Below are 25,299 nucleotides of genomic sequence, written 5' to 3'. Positions count from 1 at the left end.
GGAGCACCCCGGGGGGTGTTTTAAACATGGCCTGACCAGGCTCGGCCACAGTTGGAAATTTGGCCGGGCCCAGCGCTCAGGGGCAAGGACCAGAACCCACCCCACAGGGATACGGACACCCCCGGCTCAGGTGTAATGTGAACCCTCTCCCCGCACGGAGAAGGCACTGCCGGGCCCAGGAAACCGGCACCCAGGGGACACGGCCGCCGTTGCCAAGGGCCCAGTACCCCCCACCAGGGATGGGGTAGGGGACAGATGGTCCTAGGTCCCACCTTCCTTGCAAAATGTGTGTGCGTGTGTTTGTGAGGGTGTGTGTGTGCATGTGTGTGTGTTTATGTTTGAATGTATATTTTGAGGAGTAAAGTGTGTGTGTACTAGGGGGGTTCAGTTAAAATTGGCGGGTAGGGCACTGAGGGGACATCTCCTGATTACTCACAGTGATGTCCCCTCACCCTCCCCACCAAGGGGCCGTAAATATCTAAGGTGAGGTTAGAATTGGCGGGTAGGGTGCTAAGAGGACATCTGCTGCTTACTGGCAGTGATGTCCAAGCACCCCCCTTACCTACCCTACATGTCTAAGGTGCAAATAAAACCGAGAGAGGGGGGGCCCACTCCATACGGCAACCATGGGAGGGGGACCACTACCAAGTAGCCCCCCCCCCCCCAAGGTGCATCGCAGGCTAAACCCCCCTCCCCCTATAATGAGATTATATGAGGAAGGGGGTAAGTTGGGGACAGCTGGTAGACTGTCCCCTGGTGGTCAAACAGCGGTCCCCCAGCCCCCCAGAGCAGGGCCCCCCGCCACCCCCCCCCCCCAGCACAGGCAAAGGGACCCCCCCCCCAGGCCGAGCCAGACCACCACTCCACCCCCCCCCCCCCACCACCACCACCACACACCCAAGCCCAGAAGACCGCGCAGCGCCCCAGCCCGCCCCACCCAGGTACTGGACCCGACCCCCCGACCAACGGAGCCCTCATCGCCCCCCACCGGGCACCGGAGGCCCCAACCCCCACCCCAAACCATGGCAGTAAGGCAAGGAGCAGCGACGACCAGGCCCCCCACCCCCTAAGTCATGGAGTTAGCTATGGGAGCCCAGAGAGACTGAATTCTTTCAAAGTTTCTTGAACTTTGGGCTGACATTTTTTCCAAGCTGATATGATCAAGCAGCAGATTTCTGTGTTGACTTATATTTATATTTTTCTTGTTTTTCCAATTTATTAAAATATTTTTTAGCAATACAAATAGTTATGAAAATGATAGATACTAATCCTCCTTCTACATCGATGGCACTCATGTCACCAAGCACACAAAGTGACGGTGAAGCTGTGATGGAAACCTTAAGCCAGACTGATAGATCGGCACATACCTGCTGCCAGAGAGCCTGGACAGGCGTGCAGAACCACAGTGCATGCATGTAACTGTTGGGTAGATTACTATCACAGTGCTAACAAATGTCTGAGTTACTGAGACCCATCTTGAACATCCTCTGTCCAGTGTAGTAAATTCTGTGTAGAGTTTTGAAATGGATTAGCGGCAGATTTGGACTTTTTGTCAGTTTAAAGGTGTTTAGACAAAGTTCTGACCAGAAGCTTTCATCTGTGCTGATGCTCAAATCTGCATCCCATTTTGTTGTCGGAAGTGAAATATTATTATCTAAATTACATAAAAGTTTGTATATTTTGGAGAGAGTTTTATTCATTGAAAAATTAATGAGAGAGGTAACTGCTTCTGGTAGCTTTAAATCAATGTCTTTGTATGTAAACATTTTAGTAATAATTGATTTAAGTTGCTGATATTCCAAGAAGTTATGTATTCCATGTTTGTCTTGTAGTTCTTGGGGAGTTATGAATCTTCTATCAATAATTACGTGCTCTAGTTGTTTTACGCCCCCTGCTTGCCAAGCTGGGAAGTGTATCATTTTTTTGTTTATAAGGATGTCCGGGTTTTTCCAGATGGGTGTCATTTTGCACGGTTGAATTGAGGATTTTGATATTTTGAGAAATTCCCACCAGGCTGTTAAAGTAGCGTTTATATTAATACTTTGAAAACAAGCCTGTTTTTTAACTGTTTGGCTAATAAATGGTAGATCTGACAGGTTGATCTTTTCACATAGCGCCTGTTCCAAGTCTAACCATGAGTTGGTTTCTGAATTATTTTTTAACCATTTTAAGATGTATTGTAATCTATTTGCAAGAAAGTATTTGTGGAAGTTAGGTAATTCTAAGCCTCTACAGATTTTTGCAGATTTTAAAGTTTTTAGACTAATTCTTGCAGATTTATTGTTCCATAAAAAGCTTGATATGGATGAGTCTAATGTTTTGAACCATTTTAGTGGCGGTTGTGTGGGAATGATTGAGAATAGATAATTAACTTTAGGTAAGATTTTCATTTTAACCGTGGCTACCTTGCCCATAAGGGACAGAGGCAAGTTGGTCCAGCGTGTTAAATCGTCCTGTATGTTTTTCAGTAATGGGGTGTGGTTAAGCTGCACCAGTTCTGATAGTTTGGGGGGAAAATAGATACCTAGATATTTGATATTTGCTGATTTGACTGGTATCGTGAGTCTTTGCTCCGCATTAATGTTCAGTGGTAATAAAACAGACTTATTCTAATTAATGGAGTAGTCTGATATGGAGGAGAATTGAATTGAAATGATTGTTGCTGTGTTGTTTACAGACTTCCTGTGACGTCATTTCTGGGTGAGCTATTCCCAGTGCTAGTCTTGTGTGACTGCTGTCCTCTTGTTTGGCATTAGCCTGACTACTATTGCTTACTCTAAGGGTTATCTGGGTTAATATTCACATCTAGTACCTTTTATTAGCGAATACACCACTGTTAAACCGCTTGCTGTTCACTTTCTCATTTTGCTAAATAGACCACTTCTCTTTACCTAAACACCGCTAGCCTTAGCTTAGAACCTAGCATGGCCACCTCTCTTTCTGTCTCTCCTCCTTTCTCCTGCCCCATGTGCCATATGTTTAGTGATGACCCTGCCTCCTTTAGTGAAAATAGCGGTAGGTGTGTTAAGTGTAGTCTTGTGTTAGACTTGGAGGCCAGACTGGAGGAAGCTAAGCCGGCTAGCCAGGTCGTTACTCGCGGGTCGCGCTACCAGGGCTAACTTAATTAGCACCCCAGCGCCCTCCCAACAGCCGGGAGACAGTCAGGGGTTTGTACCGGTTGGGAGGAAACATAGTGCTAAACGCAAAGACTTAGAGCACCCGAGACTCCACGTTAGTAATAGGTTCTCCCCCCTCAGCGACACACCCGCTGAACACTCAACTCTGGTTATAGGCTCTTCTGAAGTTAGAAAAGTGGAGCTACCAGCGGCTACAGTCAGGTGTTATCCGGGGGCCAGAGTTGGTGACATCGAGGGGAACCTTAGGATGTTAGCTCAGAGTAAGTCCAGGTTCCGTCGAGTCGTGATTCACGCAGGCGGTAATGATGCCCGACGGAGACAGTCAGAGGTGGTTAAGTTAAACGTAACTTCGGTGTGTAAACTGGCTAAGACGATGTCCGACACTGTAATTTTCTCTGGTCCCCTGCCGAACTTAGTCAGTGATGAAATGTACAGCCGCTTTTCATCATTTAACCGCTGGCTTTCTAGATGGTGCCCAGAAAACGGCGTTGGTTTTGTGGACAACTGGAGCGCGTTTTGGGGGAAGCCCGGTCTCATGCGGAGAGACGGCGTCCATCCCACCCGGGACGGTGCCGCTCTTCTTTCTAGAAACATTTCTGCTAGCCTTAGTCTGTTAACCTGACAATCCAGAGATGAGACCCGGGCGCAGAGCAGCAGTGTAAAACGCTCCTCTGAGCCTCCCTTAGGGTTAGTGTCGGTGCAAAACCCATGCAGGGAAAGTCAAGCAGGTTCAAGCTTTAGCTTATGTGCTGAAAGACAAATGAAAGGAGCGCGTCATAGAAACCTTAAAGTGACAGACAGCAGTTCTCACAAGCAGAATTATGATGTCATTAAATGCGGTTTATTAAACATTCGATCCATTTCCTCCAAGTCCCTCTTAGTCAATGAGTTAATCATTGATAACAACCTTAATCTTTTAGCCTTAACAGAAACTTGGCTCCAACAGGATGACTATGTTAGATTGAATGAAGCAACCCCCCCCCCACTTATGCTAACTATCAGAAATCCAGGATTTCAGGGAAAGGAGGTGGTTTGGCAGTAATATCACAGTCTAGCTTACTTCTCAGCCCTAAAGTTAAAAATGCTTATAACTCCTTTGAAAGCATCATATTGTCTATAAGTCACCCAAACAGGAAAACTCGAAAACCTGTTTTACTCATAATTATTTATCGCCCCCCCTGCCCATATTCAGAATTTTTAACTGAGTTTTCCGACTTCCTATCGACTATTGTCTTAGATTCTGATCAAATTATAATATTAGGGGATTTTAATATTCATGTTGATGACCCCAGTGATTGCCTAGGAAAGGCTTTTGCAGCTTTATTGGATGATGTTGGTTTCACGCAAAGTGTGAATGAACCCACTCACTGTCATAAGCACACCCTGGATCTTATTCTAACCCATGGGATAGAGATCAGCCAGCTGAGTGTCCTTCCTCTTAACCCCATCATTTCTGATCACTTTCTGATTATCTTCCAGTTTACACTGGAACATCCTTCTGCCCCAGTGAATAAGAAACAGCTTAGAAGAACCTTAACTGACCGTTCTGTGTCTGAGTTTAAACACACAGTTCAGCCAGTACTTAGTAATATTCTGAGAAAATACTCTGAGACCAGCTCCCATAGCATCAGTCCTAGTATAAATGACCACTTTGTTAATGATGCCTTACAAGCCCTCAGGAGTACACTCGATGTTGTTGCCCCCTTGAAACCTAAGTTCGTCAGACAAAACCGAGTAGCACCGTGGTTTAACGCTGAAACTCGTTCTCTTAAACAAGAAACCCGTAAGTTGGAAAGAGAATGGCGCCGCTCCGGTTCAGAGCAGTCTCTGGATATCTGGAAACATAGCCTATTAAATTATAAAAAAGCTCTGCGTAGAGCTAGAAGCCAGTACTATTCAACCTTAATATCAGAGAATGGAAATAATCCAAGATTTCTTTTTAGCACTATTGCTAAATTAACTCGCAGTCAGAGCTCAGTAGAACCACATGTTCCTGTTTCTCTCAGCTCCGATGATTTTCTTACATTTTTCGATAGTAAAATCTCAAATATTAGACATAAGTTAAATCAAGTTATTCCTACTATCAGCCCAGAACAGGCTGAAGTGGTAGAAATGGAGGCATCCATAGAAACCTCTGTAACATTAGACTGCTTCACTGCTGTGGATCAAGCGGAAATAACATCAATTATTACGTCCTCCAAATCCTCAACGTGTCTGTTAGACCCAATTCCCACTAGACTTTTTAAAGAAACTTTTCCCCTAATTAATGATCCCATATTAACAATGATAAATGCCTCTCTGGAAACGGGATACGTACCACAGTCTTTTAAATATGCAGTTGTTAAACCTCTTCTGAAAAAGCCCAGTTTGGATCCTAGCATCTTGGCCAACTATAGACCGATATCAAACCTGCCCTTTATTTCTAAAATCCTAGAAAGAGTTGTAGTTAAGCAGCTTTACTGCCACCTACAGGACAACGGGGTTTAGACCTCACCACAGTACGGAAACTGCACTAGTTAGAGTCTCTAATGACTTGTTATTGGCCTCAGAAAAGGGACTACTTTCTATTCTGGTCCTGTTGGACCTCAGTGCAGCCTTTGACACTATCGACCACGGTATTTTACTCCATAGATTAGAGCAGGACATAGGGATCAGAGGATCTGCTCTCCAGTGGTTTAAATCCTATCTGTCCGATAGGTATCAGTTCATTAATGTAAATGGACATTCCTCTCAGTGCACTCGAGTCAACTATGGAGTCCCACAGGGCTCAGTCTTGGGACCGATCCTGTTTACGCTTTATATGCTACCCCTAGGAAACATAATCAGGAAACACAGCATTAATTTTCATTGTTATGCCGACGATACGCAGTTGTATTTATCCATGAAGCCTGACCAGAATGACCAGATAGAGAAACTGAACGCCTGCATCAGTGACATCAAGACCTGGATGACAATTAATTACCTCCTCTTGAACCCAGAAAAAACCGAGGTCATTATACTTGGTCCTAAAAACCTCAGAGATGCTCTGTCTGCTCAGATAGTCTCCCTGGATGGCATAAGTATAGCCCCCAATTCCACAGTTAGAAACTTTGGGGTTTTACTTGACCAGGATTTATCATTTAAGGCTCACATATCTCAGGCGTGTAGAACTGCCTTTTTTCACCTGCGGAATATTGCTAAGATCAGAAATATACTTTCTAAGAGTGATGCTGAAAAACTCATCCATGCATTTGTTACGTCGAGGCTGGATTACTGCAACTCCTTGTTAGCAGCGTGTCCTAAGAGTTCCTTAAGAAGTCTCCAGCTTGTTCAGAACGCAGCAGCAAGATTGTTAGCTGGAACTAGCAGAAGAGATCACATCACTCCTGTGTTAGTTTCACTCCATTGGCTCCCAGTTGATTCCAGAATCAATTTCAAGATCCTCCTGTTAACCTATAAGGCCTTACATGGAATGGCCCCGTCCTATATTAAGGACCTCATAGTCCCTTACCATCCAATGAGAACACTTCGCTCGCAAAATGCAGGACTGCTTGTGGTTCCTAGAATTAGTAAAAGTACGGTTGAAGGTAGAGCGTTTAGCCACCAAGCCCCTGTCTTATGGAATAAGCTCCCAGCTCATGTAAGAGAGGCCGACTCAGTTTCTACATTCAAAGTTAGACTGAAAACATTCCTCTTTGGACAGGCTTATTGTCAGACTAGTTAGTATTCAGAGATTATTTAACTTAATGTTAATTTGTTTAAATTAAACTTAATAATAACTATTTCTTTTAAAAGGCTGCTAGAAGTTGAAGCTGGGGAAACTATGGTGCACTGGGGTTCTGTCCTCTTTTCTCTTCTACTTCTACCCTTCCTCTCCTCTATTCTTGATCATAATTTATCATTTAGTTCTCCATGCCTCTGTTTGGTGCAGTGCGATTCATGTATTGTCCCTCTTTTCCTCTCCCCCCCTGGGGAGTGGGAGTGCTTCCAGACTCCAGTTGTTTCATCCGTGCTCCAGTTCCTGACCGTCTACCTCGCTTTTGCTCCCGCTCCTACACCTGGCTGGGGATCCTGCCTCTGGCTCATCTCTGGCTCGTCTCTGCTCTGTACCTGACCGAGTACCTCGTCTCTGCTCCTGCTTCTTCACCTGGCTGTGGCTCCTGTCTCCGGCTCGACTCGCGCCTTTGACTGTCCCCACAACCACGACTGGATGAAGCTTGTCTGCTGGACTTTATATATGTAGTTGTAGATTTAGATAAGTTCATTCTTCTCTAAGAGTTCTGGTAAATCGTCTGTCCGTCCTGGGGGAGGATCCCTCCTTCATGTGGGCACCCCTGAGGTTTCTTCGTTTTTCCTTACCGCGAAGGGGGGTCTGAGGGCAGGGATGCCAGTATAGCTTAGTCAGTTTGTTAGTTCATTTTAGTATTTCCCTATTGAACTCTTTGTATTCGTGATCCTTTTGATTTCATGTTTTACTTCGAAGCCCATCGAGACGACTGTTGTTGTGATTTTGGGCTATATAAATAAAATTGAATTGAATTGTTTCATTTACAGAATGTAAATTACTTAAAAACAGTAATATATCATCTGCATAGAGACTCATTTTATGATGGCTGTGTTTGGTTTTAATTCCTTTAATGCTCTAATTCTGTCTTATTGCTGAAGCTAGAGGCTCAATAAATATAGCAAAAAGAGAAGGAGAGGGGGGCAACCCTGTCCGGTTCCTCTTCCGAGAAAATACCTGTTGGAAGTCTGTTTATTAGTTCTAACTGATGCATTGGGGTTGTGATATAATATTTTAATCCAATTGATGAATGATTCTCCAAAACCAAACTTATGGAGGGCAGCAATAAGGAACTCCCAATTTACTCTGTCAAAAGCTTTTTCAGCATCCAGCGATAGTATGGTCATTTCCTGGTTTTTAATGGTGGCAAAGTCTATTATATTAACAAGTCTTCGGAGATTGTCATCCGAGTGTCTGCCTTTGATGAATCCAGTTTGGTCAAAGTGAATTATGTGAGGAGTGATTTTTTTCTATTCTCTGTGCTAGTGCTTTGCAGATAATTTTTACATCTGCATTGATTAGAGAAATGGGGCGATAGCTTGAAGGACTAGTTGGATCTTTATCTGGTTTTAGAATAAGGATTATGTTGGCTGAGTTCATGTTAGGTGGTAGTGATTGGCTTTCATTGATAAATGTGACCGTTTTATAAAACGTTGGTGCCAGCTGTTCCCAGAATTCTTTATAAAACTCAGCAGGAAAGCTGTCAGGCCCTGATGCTTTACCATTAGGCATAAGTAACAGAGCTTCATGAAGTTCAGACAACAAGAGTGGAGAGTCTAAGTTTGCTATTTGATCCTCATTTAACCTGGGTAGGTTTACATTATTAAGAAATGAGTCAATACTTCGCTCTGGCAGATTGATCTGTGATGTATACAAGTTTTAAAAAAAATTTTCAAATGCGTTATTAATTTTGACCGGGTCGTGAGTGACATTTCCTGTTTGGTCCATAATAGAAGTGATTGTTGATTTTTCTCTATTAATTTTAAGGTGATAAGCCAGAAATTTGCCAGATTTATTAGAGTTTTCAAATCCTTCAAGTCGTAGGCTTTGTATTTGAAGCTTTAAATTTTTCAGATCTCCCAGAATGTGTTCCTGTGTAGAAGCAGCACAAGCAGTCTCCAGGGTTTTGATTTTATTTTGTAGTTCTAATAAATCTGCTTTCTCTTTGCGTTTTTTATGCGTTGAATAAGAAATGATTTTTCCTCTCATCACTGCTTTTGCTGTTTCCCAAAGAAGACGTGGTGAGATATCGGGAGTATTGTTGAATTCTAAGAAGGTTGCTCACTCTTTTTTAAAGAATTCAATAAATTCCTGGTACAACACCCTCAGGTACAACCTCCAGGTTGTACCTGAGGGTGTGGACATTTCCCTAGAAATATTTACAGAAACTGGTGCGTGATCACTGATAATAATTGGATGAATGTTGGAACTTTTAATTTCTTTTAGAAGAGATTTACTGATTAATAAATAGTCTAAACGGGAGTGTGAATGGTGAACTGGAGAAAAAAAGGTGAACCTCTTAGTGTTTGGGTGACATGAGCACCAAGCGTCGCAGAGACCCAGATCATTCATGTACTGCTTTAGTATACTTGCAGACCGCCATGTATGCTGGTTTGCTGCTGTGCTGAGTCTGTCAAGTTCAGGATTCAGAATCAGATTGGCGTCTCCTCCTATAATGATTGTGGAGTCAGAGTGAACCGCGAGTGAGGTGAAGAATCTGACAAAGAAGGAAGAGTCGTCAACATTCGGGCCATAGACACTGGCTATGCAATAGTCCTTATTCTGAATGGATATATTAATAATTACAAATCTGCCTTTTGAGTCAGTAACTGTATCCTTGAGTGAATGTGATGTTTTTATTAATCAAAACAGCAACTCCTCTTTGTTTGGAGTTGTAACTAGAAGAATACATGACTGGAAATCGTAAGCAGCACAGGAGATGATCAGCTGATTTTGATAAATGGGTCTCCTGCAGTAAGGCTATATCTGCTTTAAGATCATTCAGGTGAGTTAACACTGTCAAACTTTTTGGCCCAGAGCCAAGTCCACGCACATTCCAGCTAACGATGTTAAGACTTTTCATAGCTGCTCTGACCAAGAGAGTGTAAGGCTAAATAGAGCGTGTGCCGGTCCGTGTGCGCGTGCCCGTAGATCGATGAAGGAACGCTGTGCGTTTGTTTGCGTTTCTGACTGTGTGGGCTGCATGTTGCGTGTGTCCTATGTGGGCTTTTGTGAGGTGTTTGCGGGATGTCCGCGAGTGTGAGCTGGTTCGTGTGCGCGCTTGTTGTCGCGCACGTGCCCGTTCCGTGCATAAATGAATACCAACTTACCGAGGGACGTGTTGCCTTTGGATAATTTACATATGGGGAGGGGGGGAGAGAGGGGGAAACTAAAATGAAGAAAGAAGTAAAGAAAAACAGAAAGAAACAAACATAACAAGAAAAACAACAGAACCATGAGAGGCGAGAAAAATTAAACTGCTTCAACGAGATGGAGGTGGGATGATTGATAAGCCGGTTTCATTCATTTAACACGTTTAGCCACTGTTTTTAGCGCAGCATGGATGTCAGATCTTCGGCAAAGCCAGGGGGTGATCTCCGGGTCTCGGAAGAGCCGGCCATCCACGAACAGTTTATCCACAGAAACCACAGCTCTGGACCCATTGGCAATGTGTTTTTTCCTCAGAGGAAAAAGGATCTTTCTGCGCCGCAGAATCTCAACCGGAATCTGGTCGTTCACGCTAAAGTGCGTTCCCTTCAGCTTCCGGCCGCGGCTCTTCACCAGCACCTTCTGCTTAAAGTGGTCAAATTTGGCTACAATCTGTCTCGGACGCTGGTTGTCGGACCTTCTTCCTCCGAGCCGGTGCACCCTCTGGAACGCGATCTTCTGCACCTCCTCCTTTGGGAGCTTCAGAAGGACTTCACCGTGGCCTCCGGGTCCTCTCCTGCCTCCTCTGGAATCCCCGAGATCACCAGGTTGTCCCTCATGCTCCTCGACTGAAGATCCAGGAGGGTTTCTTCGATCGAGCTTTTTTCCTCAGAAAGGCGAGCGGTGTCACTGCTCAGGGTCTTGACAGTTTCTCTGAGGGCCTGATTCTCCGCTGCAAGCTCCCGAACCTGCTGCTGGCTGAACTCTAAAGACTCCCGCAGGCCTTGGAACTCTCTATGGAGGACCTCTAGCAGATTCAAGCGGCAATCAAGGCTGGGGAGCTTTTTATCTATGGAATCTAAAGTGTCACTGATTCCGCTGCCTGGAGAGGAGGCAGCTCAAGAATGTTCTGGACGGATGCGTTTGGGGGAAGGAGGGGTGGTGTTGGTCTTCCCCATAACAAAGGTATTGTAGCAGCCGTCTATAATTTTCCAGGTCCTCCAGGCTGTCAAAAGGCTTATTGAACTTTTACAGATGTTAGTTTTACAGCTAATTTGATATGGCGGTAAAGTGATATAATACAGAAATGTTTGTTCAGCTACTTACGCACCGCCAAGTTGAGTTGCCACACCGGTCTCGTTGAGTCTCACGATACTACAGCATCAGCTCCCCCTACTACAGCATCCCTCCAGTCCATGTAACCTATTTTGCAGACCTATTATCTCTGCAAGACAACTCCAAATCTGCATGCATGGCCAACTTTAATAATGCTAGACTACCAGTAAATGTTTTTTTTTTTAAATACACATTACAGACGGTTTAAGTCTGAAGTGTCACATGGATTGTGACTTAAATCTGATAATCAAGTGAGGAAAACATTTGAATATTGTTTTTGTAGTCATCAGATTTCTACAATACATGTAAATGCAATTCATTTGTCATTTTGTCTGATTATTTCTAAAGACTGAGGTCTTTTAAACAGTCATTATCACCTGGATTATTCCCCTGACATGATCACGTGATCACCACAATCGTTTTTCCCATACTATAACTCGTGCTTCTTATTTTTTAAAAGTTTTATATGTTACGGAACCCGTGTCCTGACAATAAAATATTAAAATATATCTTGTTCCCACAGATTAATATCTTGTTCGCACTAAATACTACTCCGTTCCCTCAAAATGATTAATTCGTTCGAACGCAATAATTAATCCGTTCGAACTCAATAATTATTCACGACGCAAGTCATTCACACGGATATGCTCTCCTTACGGCCGCAAAAGCTACTTTCAGCGGTAACTTCCGTGTCTCTGTGACCCACATTCGTTCAAGAAAGGAACATGAAAAACAAGAATGATCACTTTATTACTGTCTCAATGAATATTAGAAAAATATAAGATTTATATTCATAAGATTTTTATAAAAATTCAAGGATTAAAAGAAAGAGACGACTAGAAGATCCGAGATGTCATAATTGGAATCCTGACCCAGATCGCTCCAGATTGGAAAGAGAAGAAGGACATGATGGTGGATACAGTTCGGTTGGGGAGAAAAGAGGAGGAGGGCAGACACCGACAGGTCATCATACAATTTGTTATGAGGCACCGCAGAGACGCCATCTGGAGAAAAACCAAGAACTGTTCAACCTGTAAGAATCTGGGAATCGTCTTCAAGGAGGATTTCTCCAAAGCTGACAGAGAAGCTCGAGCAGCGGCCTGGCCGAAGATGGAAGAAGCCCGAGCAGCAGGGAAACATGTGTTAAGGGGGGTGGTTGATGGTGAAAGGCAGTAAGAAGATTGAATATGGAATGAAAAGATGAAATTGAATTATTGCAGGTTAGAGGGACGATCTGGGTGAGAACACACGAGCCACCAAAGAGGAACCGGGTATTTTTGGCCACAAAAACAATTTATTAATCCTAAAACCTGACTGGCCAATAAGATGGTAAAAAAACTATAAAATACATAAAACAGCTCTAAAAAGTATAAAATACAATAAGATGCAGAAACAGGGTAAAAACTACTACAAAGCAATACTAAAAGTCCGGGGGACAGTCGACAAAAGCAGCTTTGGGAGACAGCATATCCGGAATCCAGGGGACGTCCTCCACCCGCCAGACTTGACCCATGATGTCCTTTCTCCATGACCAGGGAAGTCCTCGGGTCACACGCACCAGGACCTGCAGGCAAACACATCTGCCAGCACCAGAAGCAACCACGGTTGCCTTAGGCCATCCTGAGGAGTGTGGCTACGCTTTCCCATACTAACAGGGCAGGCAGAGTTCCCCTCTGCCTCTGCGCGTATTCAGCCTCACACACTCCTCCCCGTGTCATGTCGCTTCTGGCTGGCCTTCCGGGACATCTTGTGTGTTTCTACCAGTCTGCTAAGTCACGTCGGGCTACTTACAACACAGGCAGGGTCCCTGCCCTGCCTCTGCGTGTTGACGGCATGGCAGAACTGGCGGTCCCAGCGGTCCAATTGCCCCCGGTGCGTGCGCCCTCCTGACTCCATTGGTGCATCTGATGAGTGGTCTGGCGGTCCAAATGCGTCCCATGTGCATACAGGCCCGATGGTTCCCGGTGTGTATGCCATGCTCCCAGGGTGCGCAGGACCAAGCGCCCCTGGGGTATGCGCCCTCCTGGCCGTGCAGGAATTTTTCCCAGAGTCTGCTACATTCTGGAGCGCACGTCTGCTTCTCTGTTCCACTCTTATATAGTCTCTCAATTAAGAGCAGGTGCTTCTAATTAAGGGGCGTGTCCACATGCACCATGCAAGGGGTGTAAAAACACAACAAACATGCAAAAAACCATCCAATCATGCATTTAGTTTGTCCCACCTGCTCACACGTGTACTACAGAGGACCGGTGGGCTACATCAATGGTATCAGGGTTCGTGTGGACTGAGCTGGTTCAATAAAACAGTTCAAAGAAGGAAAAGGATGGAGAAAAAAAAGAAAAAAAAGGTTATTTATAGGTTTTTCATGCTAGTTAATGCTAATTCACATCTACTGTAATGGTTCTGACAAAATTTATCTTGGGGTTAAAATCTCGGTCCTCAAAGATTATACAGTTTTAGGGGCATATTCAACGCTTGTAGTTCCAGCTTCTTTAGCTTTATCTTTTTGTGTTATTTGTATTTTTTTTTTTTATGTCTTTGTCACAGTCATTATGTTCTTATGTTACACTAGATGCTAGGGGTCTGAGATATTCTGTCAAAAGAAAATCTGTGTTTTTGTTTTGTAAGAATCAAAGAGCTCAGTGTTTCCTTCTGCAGGAAACTCATTCCAGTGAAAGTGATGAAAAATTCTGGTCTAATCTGTGGGGCGATAAAATCTACCTTAGTTATGACAGTAATAGGTCAGCAGGGGTCGCTACACTACTGAATAACTTTCCAGGGAAATTGTTAACAGTGAAGAGGGATGATTCAGGTCAGTGGATTATTTGCATTTTTTATCTTGATGGATGTTTTTTGGCTCTAGGTAATGTTTATGGCTAAAATTGTAATGCTCAAAATAAATTAACGTTTCCCCATTTAAAGACCTTAGACAGAGATATCCAATTCAAATACGAATAATCGGTGGTGATTTTAACATGGTGGAAGATGATTGGCTGGACAGATCTCCATCTGCATTTCTGAATCACCATCATAATCCAACACTCCTTCATTTCTGCACAGAGCTGCACCTAATAGATGTATGGCATAGAGATTTCCCTGATGCTTAAGCCTTTACCGGGTTTAAACCAGATGGTACAGCCAAATCTAGACTAGACTTTTGGCTAATCTCAGATGATCATCAGAGTTTCATCCCGAAAGTAAACATTTCAGCTGCTCCATTAACAGATCACAGTGTGGTCAGACTTTCCGTCCAACTTCAGTGTTTTCAGTCTAGAAACAAAGGCTATTGGAAATTTCACTCCAATCTTCTTAATGATGAAACATATTGTCAAAACATTATTTATAAAATTAATAAAATTAATAGGGAGGCTCACTTCACATCTTATAGAGATAGATGGGAGTTTTTTAAATATAAAGTGAGACAAATTTCCATATCTAGAGGTAAGCAGATTAGTAAGCAGTATAAAATCAAGAAAGAAGAAATTATCAAAGAAATAAACTCAATATGTCACAATTTGGACTCAGATGAAAATCATAAACAGCAAATGATTATCTTGCAATCCTCCTTGGATAAAATGTACATAAAGAAGGTCAAAGGTGCATATATCAGATCAAGAGCAAGACGGATTGAGGAAGGGGAAAAAAGTTCTGCATATTTTTGTAGACTGGAAAAAAGAAGGCAAGAGCGAGACCAATGAGTTCTATCGCTAGAGGAGACGTCACGTGGTTCCTCATGGGAGGAGAGCACCGCCATCTTGGTGAGGTCAAGTTACTGCTGCAGTGCATGCATGTGATCAAATCGTTTGCATATTACCAGTTCATTGTTTGGGTTTCAACTGCCAAAATCAGATAAATGAGTCCATGAAGGAGGAAGGTATATCATTTCACAGGTAAGTATTTTAATTTTTTCTTTTAATGCTGCAGGGGCTTCATTAATAGTACACATGTTGACATGCATGATGCTGCAGGGCTGTTCTCAACATGCTGCATGATGTACGGATAATTTGCTGTCGACATAAATGTACATTTTATTTTGCTAAACCTGTATACAGCATACTAAGCTATTATAGTAATATAGATTTATACATTTCTGACTCAGTGACTGAACTTTTCTTGCAGGTTTCCAATGGATTCAGACTTAGGGAAAAAGTGGGCCTTAGCTATCAAAAGAGTTAACCCAGATGGATCACTGTGGTTAACAACTAGTAATACAGTCTGACTGTTCAAAACATTTGTGTAAACACATTTTGATGAGAGGCCAGACTGTTTGCTTGAAACCCGACACAGTACCATCTGTGTCGGGTTTCAAGCAAACATTATTATTATTATTATTATTAATAGACTTGTTTTTTATTATTTATTGACTTATTATTTATTTATTGTTATTATTTACTGTTTGTATTGACTTACTATTAATTTATTATAATTGTTATTATTGACTTATTGTTGGGTTTTTATTACATTACATGTCAAAGAGGTTTAAAACTTCTAAATGTTTAGAAATTATATTTAAAAATTCTTTGTAATAATTTTTTTATTTGTAAGAAGTTCTGCAACAATGCCTTTTCATTAAAGTTTGAGCTTTTAAGGCTGACTGTTTCTCTTCTTTAACGACAACAAATGATGTATCTATATATATATTATATATAAATATAATATATTTACATATATGTATAAATATATATAAATGTAAAAATATATATAGCTTATAAAAGCTACTTAGACACCACTAAGCAATAGAAATCATTGTCATGTGGGCGTCGTCGACCTCACCAAGATGGCGTCGCGCTCCGCCACCGTCGGCCAGGCTTCTAAAGCGGGCGTGTCTCCTCTAGCGATATAACTCATTGAGCGAAACAGTGTAAAAACTTTGTTAATAAAAGATGTGGAGTGCACAGCTCCTACAACAATTACAAAAGAAAATTTTCAGTTCTACAGTGAGTTATACGCGTCCTCATACTCCCTCCATGATGCTGAAGCCTTTTTAAAACAAATCAAACATTTGGTCCCTAAAATAGATGATGGCTGCAGAGAGCTTTGTGAGGCAGAGATCACCATGTCAGAGGTAGAAGATGCTATAAGATGCTTAGCTTTGGACAAATCTCCAGGTTCAGATGTGCGGACTGTTAATTTTTATAGACATTTCTGGGAACATGTGAAAGACCTGCTTTATTTGACACTGAAGGAAATAACTAACACGTAAACTCTACCAACAACTATGAAGCAAGGCATCAGAACTCTCATACCTAAATCTGGCAAAGATCCTCGACTGATTGATAATCTGAGACCAATTATCGAATTACATAAATGCCAAAAATTGAAAGGGCGTAAAGACAACTAAGCGGGCGTATTTAGAAACTGAGTGAGTGAACCTTAAAACTGTGATGGCGCAATTCTAACCAAGCGACCCCGTATTTTACAACTGAACGGCTGAAATCCTAACTGAGCAGTGATCCTGCTCAGTCAATTCTCATTTGCGCCCTCACCTGGATTTACGCTCAGTGTTAAGGGGGCGTTTTTGTCACTTGGGGGCGGCATTCAGGGGTGTGTTTGTCACTTAGGGGCAGGAACCTTTCTGGTTGATCTGATTGGCTGAAATTTGCATGCCAAGCAGCGGGGCGGGACTTTCATTTTGGGGCTTTAATAGAAAAGGAACGGCGGCTGTAACGTGGATTAAAAGCATTAAAACTGTAACAAATACAGTGAATTTCACATGAGAAAAAATTACAGCACAAAAAACCCGCTGCACTTTCTTACCTTAGTTTTGGGTTGTTGGTAAATGTTTTAATCCACGTTACATCCGCGTTTTTTTTTCTATGATTGCCTCTAACAGGGGGGACAAACAAGTTTGACACAAAGAGCCGACATCTCTAACTGTGATAGTCAAAGAGCCACACCACACACTGACCTGCCAGACAGGCACACAATTAAAGCCATGTTATTTCTCATAACCCTCTCCTCTCCTCACAACAGCACTGGATTAAGCGGGGCCGTTTAGTGTTTTTTCTGTATACGTAAACACACATACCGGTGAAACGTGCACACTGGTGTGTGTTTAAAAAAGGCAGCGAGCGCAAAACTGAGTTGGTTGTGATTTATTTTTTCAGTCATCAATCAGCATTTATAATCCATCAAAGTCCTCATCTTCTGCATCTGAAACAGCTGGGCTACATTTCTATCAAACACGCCGGCTTCCCTTTCCTCATCAGAGTCCGTCTCTTTGCCATGCGGCTCCAAAGAACAATGAAAGCAGACTCCTCAGGCCAAGTTTAAGTCCTGCAGTCCCAAAGTAACTTGCCGGCGCTGCGTCCCGGTAAGGGGGGAGGAGGATGGCTCTTCTCACGGTCATCTGCTGGAAGTAGCAGCGCTGAGCCTCGAGCCGATCTTCCAACACAGGCCTTTCCTTTTTCGCGGAAACTCAGCTGCTGCTGCGTCTTCTTGTCTTGTCGGAGTTGGTTTTCCAGCGTCCTCTCTTCCGAACCATGGATTCATTATTTTAAATTCTCTGGCAGCTGAGGTTCGATAAGTTAGAAAGATCTTCACAGATTCAGATTTCCTGCTTCAATAACTCTTCTGATCAACGTTCAAATGTGTCAGCAAGTATCTCAATACTTTCGTATTAACACAGAGAGTGAACCACAAATGCATTTCTGAAGAAAATAGATCGTTTTTTGCCTTTTAATCAGAATTGTTCGCTTTAAACTGTGAATGCAGACATGCAGCAGCCGGCTGCTAAGGGACCGTCAACAAAGTGCAACCTCTGTGAACTGTGAAACACCACTGTGTAAAAATCAATAATCTTACAAAAAGATCATAAAATTATTATAAAGCATATTCTTGTTACAATACATATTTTGTAGGAAAGTCCATCTTCATTTTATCTTGTTGCATATACTTTTTCAAATTTTAATAAATATGAATCATGACTAAAGTTATCAGTAACTTGACATGACCTTATTGTCATACTAAAATAAAGAATGTCAATAGTTCACTTTGTTTATTTATAGGAATTTTTCATATTTACAAATGGATCAGATGTGGTCAAAAATCCTCAATAGCTCTGAAGATGCCAGAATTTTATTTTTTTTTTGCATAATCTTTATTTTAGTAGGAAAATATAATATAATAAAATAAAATAAGGTCATGATTAGTCAGTACAGGAAGTTTTGTGTCAGTAACTACAGCATCTTCAAAGCCATTCAGCATTTTTGACCAAATCTGATCAATATTTTAATATGAAAATTTCCTAACAATAAACAACGTGAATTATGACATAATCTTTGTTGCAGTAGGACAATAAGGTCATGATTAGTCAGTAGAGGAGGTTTGGTGACAGAAGCTTTAGTATCTTCAGAGCTATAGTGCATTTATGTTGTGATTCATATCTCTATTAAATTTTAACTTTGACTTTCTAACAAAATTTAGTATAATAAATAATAATGTAGCATGACTATGCTGACGAGTCTTCATTACCAGTTCATATAAATATAGACATTCACTTTTTAAAAGTTCACTGATTTTTACAGAATGCTGTTTCACAGAGGTTGCACTTTGTTGACGGTCCCTTGGCAGCCGGCTCGCTGCTCTGTTTGCATTCACAGCTTGAAACGAACAATTCTGATTAAAAGGCCATAAAAACGAACTTTTTTCTTTAAAAATGCTTTTGTGGTTCACTCTCTGTGTTAATACAAAATGAGTGAGATACTTGCTGACACATTTGAACGTTTATCAGAAGAGTCATTGAAGCAGGAAGTCCGAATCTGTGAAGATCTAATTTAACCGAACTGCAGCTGCTCTATTCCCGTGTTCCTCCGCGTAGCTGATAGCTGCAGTTTAAACTATGCCTCATAATCGTGTCTCTTTGCCTTTCCAGGGTTTCCAAACGAAGTTGTTCTGCATTATTCACATATCTGCTCCTTTGTACTATGGGGGGGGGGGGGGGTCTTCTTTCACGGCCTTATGGTTGTGAAAGTACTGAATATAGAAAATATAATAAAAGGCAGAGAGCCGCACGCAGCTCAAGAGCCGCCTGTTAACCCCCCCCCCGCACTGAAAAATGAAGGTCCCGCCCCTCTGCCTCGCCGATAAGCCATGCGAATTTCAGCCAATCAGATCAACCAGAAAGGTTCCTGCCCCAAAAGTGACAAAAACGCCCCCTTAACACTGAGCGTAAATCCACATGAGCGCGCAAAAAGGAATTGACCGCGCAAGATCACTTCAGGGTTAGAATTGCGCCTGCGCGGTTTTAAGGTTTACTCACTCAGTTCCTAAATACGCCCGCTTAGTTGTCTTTACGCCCTTTCAGTTTATGGCAGATTTGTAATTCCATACCAATTACCTTACTTAATAACGACTATAAAATCTTAACTCACATATTTGCCTATAGAATGAAAACTGGGATGTCCCAGATTATTTCTGACACTCAGTCTGGCTTTCTGATAAGCCGATCCATTCATAATAACATCCGCCTCATACTGGACCTGTTAGATTACAATTATCTGATAGAAGACGAAGGCTTCATTTTGTTCCTTGATTTTTTAAAGCCTTTGACAGTCCAACATCAATTCATGTTTCAAACTTTAGATTTATTTGGCTTTGGACCCAACTTTATCAATCTCACCAAAACACTTTATGGAGATACGAATAGTGTCATTTCTTTGCCACATGGGACCTCGCCGAGATTCTCCATTAACATTTGAGAAACTTAATGCTTTAGGCCAGCAAATAGCAATCACTCAGTTCGCTGACAATACAGCTATTTTTATGAAGGACAGCAGTCAGATTTCTGTGGTTTTACAATTAATAAATGTTTTCTCCAGAGCTTCTGGTCTGAAACTCAATCTAAATCAATGTGAATTATTGCCAATTAAAGATCCCACTTTAACAACAATTCAAAAAATTCCTGTTAAATCCCAAGTAAAATATCTGGGTATTCACCAAACCAAAGACTCCAAATCATTGGACTTTTGGAAAACTCTAGATAATTGTAAATTAAACCTAAATTTGTGGTCCAACCGAGATATTCCTATTCTGGGCAGAGTTTTTCTAGTAAAGATGGAATCTCTGTCAAGATTAATCTACCCTGCATATTCTTTATCCTTCCCTAAATCTGCAATTAAAGATATAAATATAATTCATTTTAAGTTCATTTAGAAATACAAAACTCATTATATTAAAAAAAGTGTGATGTTAACAGATTATGAGGAGGGAGGACTTATAGCTATTGATGTTGAGTGTTAAGACGGGACGATTAAAATCAACTGGCTGAGATCCTTCTTAAAGTACGAAAAAGGTTTCTGGTATCAATTCCCCTCTAAAATATTAAGGGATGTAGTTGGAATTAACGTTCTACTTAAATGTGACTATGATCTAAAGAAAACTGCCAATCAAACTTTCTGCCTTTCATCAACAAGTTTTATTGCACTGGAAACTGATTTATAAGCATAACTTTAGTCTGCACACCACGCCTCTTTGGAACTGCTGTTATGTGTTACGGAGAAACAAATCCTTGTTTTACAATAACTGGCTGACTAAAGGGATATGGTCTGTTCTGCATCTACTGGATCATTCTGGAAACATTTTGACGCTTGAACATTTTAGTTCTAAATTTCAGTTATTTGATCGGAAACAATATGATGCTGTGATCAAAGCTCCTCCTCGGTCATTGATACAATTATCACAAAATCTACTGTTAAACAAATTTCAATTAAAACTTTATTCACTCTTATTGGATGGGCAGCCGATTACAAAGACAGAATTACCTAACAGCTTCATGCGCAGATTGTTTGTTAAATGACTCTTCCAAACACATCTCATCAGAAGAAAAGCATTTCTAAACACTTCTCTAAAGAAGAGGTATTTGAATTAAGGTTGAATTACTTAAAATTCTGTATTTTACCAAAAGTAAAAGACAGTTCTACAGTGGGTCAGGTGGTAGAGCGGGTCGTCCAATGACCGAAGGGTTGGCGGTTCGATCTCCGCTCCCACCAGCCAAAATGTCGTCGTGTCCTTGGGCAAGACATTTCACCCTCCTTGCCTCCAGTGTGGCTCCACTGGTGTGTGGATGTGCATGAATGATCCCAGTGATGATCAGAAGGGCCGTAGGCGCGAAATGGCAGCTGTCAGTCTGCCCCAGGGCAGCTGTGGCTACAACCGTAGCTTACCATCACCAAGTATGAATGAGGAGTGAATGAATAATGGACACAATGTAAGCGCTTTGAGTGACTTGAAAAACGCAGATAAATCCAATCCATTATTATTATTCATTTTAAAACAATTAGTGATGTTTATCCATCCAAGGAATTTTTTGAGACTTCGTTTTGGGTTTGAAGAGAATGACTGCAGTTTTTATTTAAAGGACATTGAGACTGTGGATCATTTATTCTTTAACTGTGGAATTATAAAAACATTCTGGGAAGATTTATATGGAGTCCTATAATGTTCATAATCAAATAAATAAATATTTAATTAAATAGATAAATATGACCTAATGCAAATACACAATCAACCAATAAATATCTCATAAATATATAAAAAGATCATGAAATGGTGAAAAACCTGCACACTGATTTTAAATTAGCCATTATATTATTCAATATTTTTCATTTTGCTTTAAAAACCTGTTCATTATTTTTAAACAGCATTTTAAAATATTCATTTTAATCATGTGGAATATTATTACAATTCTACGTCTTTTTTCAGAACCTTGGATTTCAAAATCAATATTTTCCAAAGTAGCTTTGTTTTTATTGCACGTTGCTGTTTTTCCACAATGGACGATTTATTTCACGAAGAGCTTTATCAGGAGAATACAAGGAAAGTTTTATATACACAAAAATAAATATTTGGAGACCAAACCACTTTTTATCACATTTCATAAAGAGCTCTGTTTTTACTTTCAATCACTTCATTATATGAAAAAGAAGGATGGCTTGAAATTGCTTAGTTTTGTTCAGAAATACAAACTTCACAAGTACCCCTAACCAGTATTAGACTATTTAGATTGGTTCTATGTTCTTTTATTTTATTTTTATTTAACTTATTTGTTTTTATTTATTTGTGTGTAATGTTCATTGATTTTTTATTTTTTTCCCTCTATTCTTTATTTTCTATGTTAATATGTTATTTGGCAATGGTGATGGATCTTCGAAGTTATGTTGATTACATGGTTATTGTTCGTTAATGACGATACAATAAATAACGGTTATTTACCTCAATTGTCTATAAAGTAAAAAAAAAAAAAAACCTTACCTCGTTGATCATGAACCTCGCAGCATCATTGAACATGTCGTAATCGTCGTCTGTGTACACTATGTTCCTGTACTGATAGTGATAGTTTCCATAAACGACCAACACTAGACATACAAAAAAGGAGACCAGGAAGAGGACTCGCTTCTCCGCTGACAGTCTCTCCATCATCCTGGAGCGCACAGCTAACAAACCTGCTTAGCAGGTTGAACCGCCGGCCAAATGGTTAGTCAAGGATTCTTTTCCGCAGACTGTTCGTCCCTCCTTGAAAATTTGTATTTTGCTGAGCTTAAGAGTTGCTTTAGATATATTTAAAAGTTTAAATGCATATTGATAGCAGTTCGTTGGAGTTCAAACCTTATTTCCGGAAGTTGTCTTCTTCTTCAACGCTGTATCTTCGTATTCGTTGTCTCGTTTCTGCTGCCTTGTGGCGTAGTCTAGGTACTGCAACAGATATGACCTAAAAGGCAAAGCTGGCTCTTTGAGCTCCAAAGACCAAAAAAGACTAATAGAAATAAATATCTTTGTTCTTTCTTACCAAAGATTTATATAATTAGCACTTTTAATTAAGAGTAACTTTAAAATAAACAACAATAGCTACTGAAGGGCTGGATCCAGGGACGTCCACATGATTCCAGGGGGTCAGGGGCTAAAACCCGGAAAGGGGATGGACACTTTTTTTTTCTGGTTCTTTACACAATATTATTATTGTAAATTGAACAGTTAAATGTAAAATTTGAAAAAAATTGTGACTAAAAATTGTGTTTTGGTGTTTTTCCATCTCACAATGGAGGACAAAGTGTGTTTTTAAGTAATTCTTTATTAAAATCATGAATCAGAAGCAGATGAAAAATGTAATTTGAAAAAGCTTGTAGTTGCCATGTAGAAGCTACAATCAGCGGGCCACATGCTCCATATTTCAATCCATCTACTTGCAGACAAATAGACCCACATACATCTTTGTGGCTGGATAGTTTGTGTTCTTCATCCAAAGCTGGATAGTTCCAGAGTGTTGCTCACCAACTTTGTTGGGTAAAGAATCGGAGGAAAGCCTTTGTGGTGGATTGAGTTAATATCAGAAAGAAGGAACATGAGAAACTGGAGAAATACCAGGGGCACAGAGAAGAAATGGAGAAAGCTTTGAAATTGAAGGTGACTGGTGCACGTTATGTTGGTGAACTCGGGGTGGTAACCGCTAAACTGGAGGAGTGGCTGCAGCACAAAGACCTCAGACCTCTCAGTCCAGAAAAGCGCAGTTCTAAGAACAGCTAAGATACTGCAGGACCCTCAAAGTCAAGTTAAAGTCCCACCATCTGTCACACACCTAGGTGTGCAAAATTTGCATTTGACCTAGGCCTGGGCGATAAACTGATTGAATGAATTAATTCACATTTTTTGTTACAGCCGATTTCAAAAATACTAAATCGAGTTTTTGTGTAATGCCGCATTTTTGGCTCCCCAGAACTTCCGTAGCGTTAGTTTCACATGGCCTTATGGCACGCAACAAACAACAACATCATAGCACACACAAAACAGCAAGCGACAGCATGGCTACCGGTGAGAGTGGGGAGTTTGTTCCCAAGAAAGGAATCAAATCCTCTGTTGTTTGGAACTGGTATGGGTTTGCTGCCACAGACGTGGAGGAAGAGAACCCACGCTGCAACATTTGCCTAAAGCCCATCGCAGTCAAAGGCTCTGGCGTGGCACATGATCATTCCTCTTACACATGCAGCGCCAAGACACACATACACATACCAGTACTCTTTCTACAATGCCTATATAGTTAGTTCATTAGTTAGTTAGTTGTCACTGTTATTTGTTAATAAAGAATACTGCGATGTAATTATTACTTTTACCGGTATAACAAGGAGGCACGTGTTATACCGTAAACCGGTTTATTAATTTAATTAAAACCTTAGACCCCAGATATGAGCTGTATTTTTAATCCTTTAGAAAATGGTGCTACTCTCAAACTGAATGTTTGTCTCCTTTTAGTCTAGACTACAAAGTGTGACTTAAAACACAGCTGGGACTTTAAGTAAGTAACCTTTTTATTTTGGACAAGTGAAAACAAGTGTAGAAAATCAAAATAAGGAAAAAACAAGCCAAAATTTATATAAGACAAAATTTTATAAACAACACAGGTCCAAAAGGGAGTGAGAAGGAGAAAAATCTTATACTTAACTTTGATTCCAAGAATGTGTTCATTTATTTATTATGCATCCCAGAGACTGGGGTTACATTTGTCTTGCGTTTGATTAAATAAAAGCAAATTTTGCTTTAAGTTATCTGCTGTTTTTACTTATTGCTTTCCTTAAGTAGGGCGGGGGGGGGGGGGGGGGGGGGGGCAGAAATAATAAAAAAAAAAAATTCGGAGATTTTAATCTTAGGCCATATCGCCCAGCCCTAATTTGACCCATCACCTGTGGGAGCGGTGAGCTGCAGACACAGTCGCGCTCAGGAACTGTTTGGTGATTTAACCCCCCAACCAAGCTTGATAGTCTTCGGTATGACTCGGCCTGGATTTGAACTCACAACCTTCTAGTCACTGGGCGGACACTCAACCACAAGGCCGCTCAAGCTCCAAAGTATTCAAAAAACTGGTGAACTCTCTTCTGTGGAAATGAGCCACAAGTAACTTATGTGACATCATTTAGCAATCGTTAAGCAACAGCGGCCTTTACAAAAACAGCTAGGCTGTTTCATAACTAGCATTAATTTCTATCTTGTTTGCCCACACACTAAAACCAGATTCAATCCCACATTTAATCTTCCATCTCACTGGTGGTTTTGCCATCAGAAACAGTTCACACTGTCACGGGGTAAGAAAGATTTCACCTTCATTTCTCACTCAAAATATTAAGCCCAAAAAGCAAAAAACAAAAGACA

At 41.1% G+C, this 25,299-nt stretch overlaps 1 protein-coding gene across 10 annotated transcripts in view; it reads right to left on the bottom strand.

Moving 5' to 3' along the window:
- Nucleotides 1–22,811, bottom strand: part of LOC111946699 (leukocyte elastase inhibitor-like) — a 36,525-nt gene extending 13,714 nt beyond the window's left edge. For 2 of the 10 annotated variants that reach the window (XM_023950437.2, XM_078938400.1), the window contains exons 1-2: nt 22,414–22,788; nt 13,385–13,452 (exon numbers count right to left, since the gene is read on the bottom strand). Coding sequence is in view for 5 of the 10 variants with exons in the window: in XM_023950436.2 (XP_023806204.1) it covers nt 22,414–22,581 (168 nt within the window). In the remaining 5 variants the exon portion in view is untranslated. Of the gene's footprint in view, nt 1–13,384; nt 13,453–22,413 lie in introns of all 10 variants that reach the window. The other 8 variants (XM_078938396.1, XM_078938397.1, XM_078938398.1 and 5 more) reach the window with 7 other exon arrangements.
- Between the last annotated feature and the right edge of the window lie 2,488 nt (nt 22,812–25,299).

Source organism: Oryzias latipes, chromosome 20 (assembly GCF_053564925.1).
Source record: "Oryzias latipes strain Hd-rR chromosome 20, Olatipes_Hd-rR_3.1".
NCBI classification, from domain to species: domain Eukaryota; kingdom Metazoa; phylum Chordata; class Actinopteri; order Beloniformes; family Adrianichthyidae; genus Oryzias; species Oryzias latipes.
Note: the sequence above shows the minus strand (reverse complement) of the source record. Positions and strands in the feature narration are given on the sequence as shown.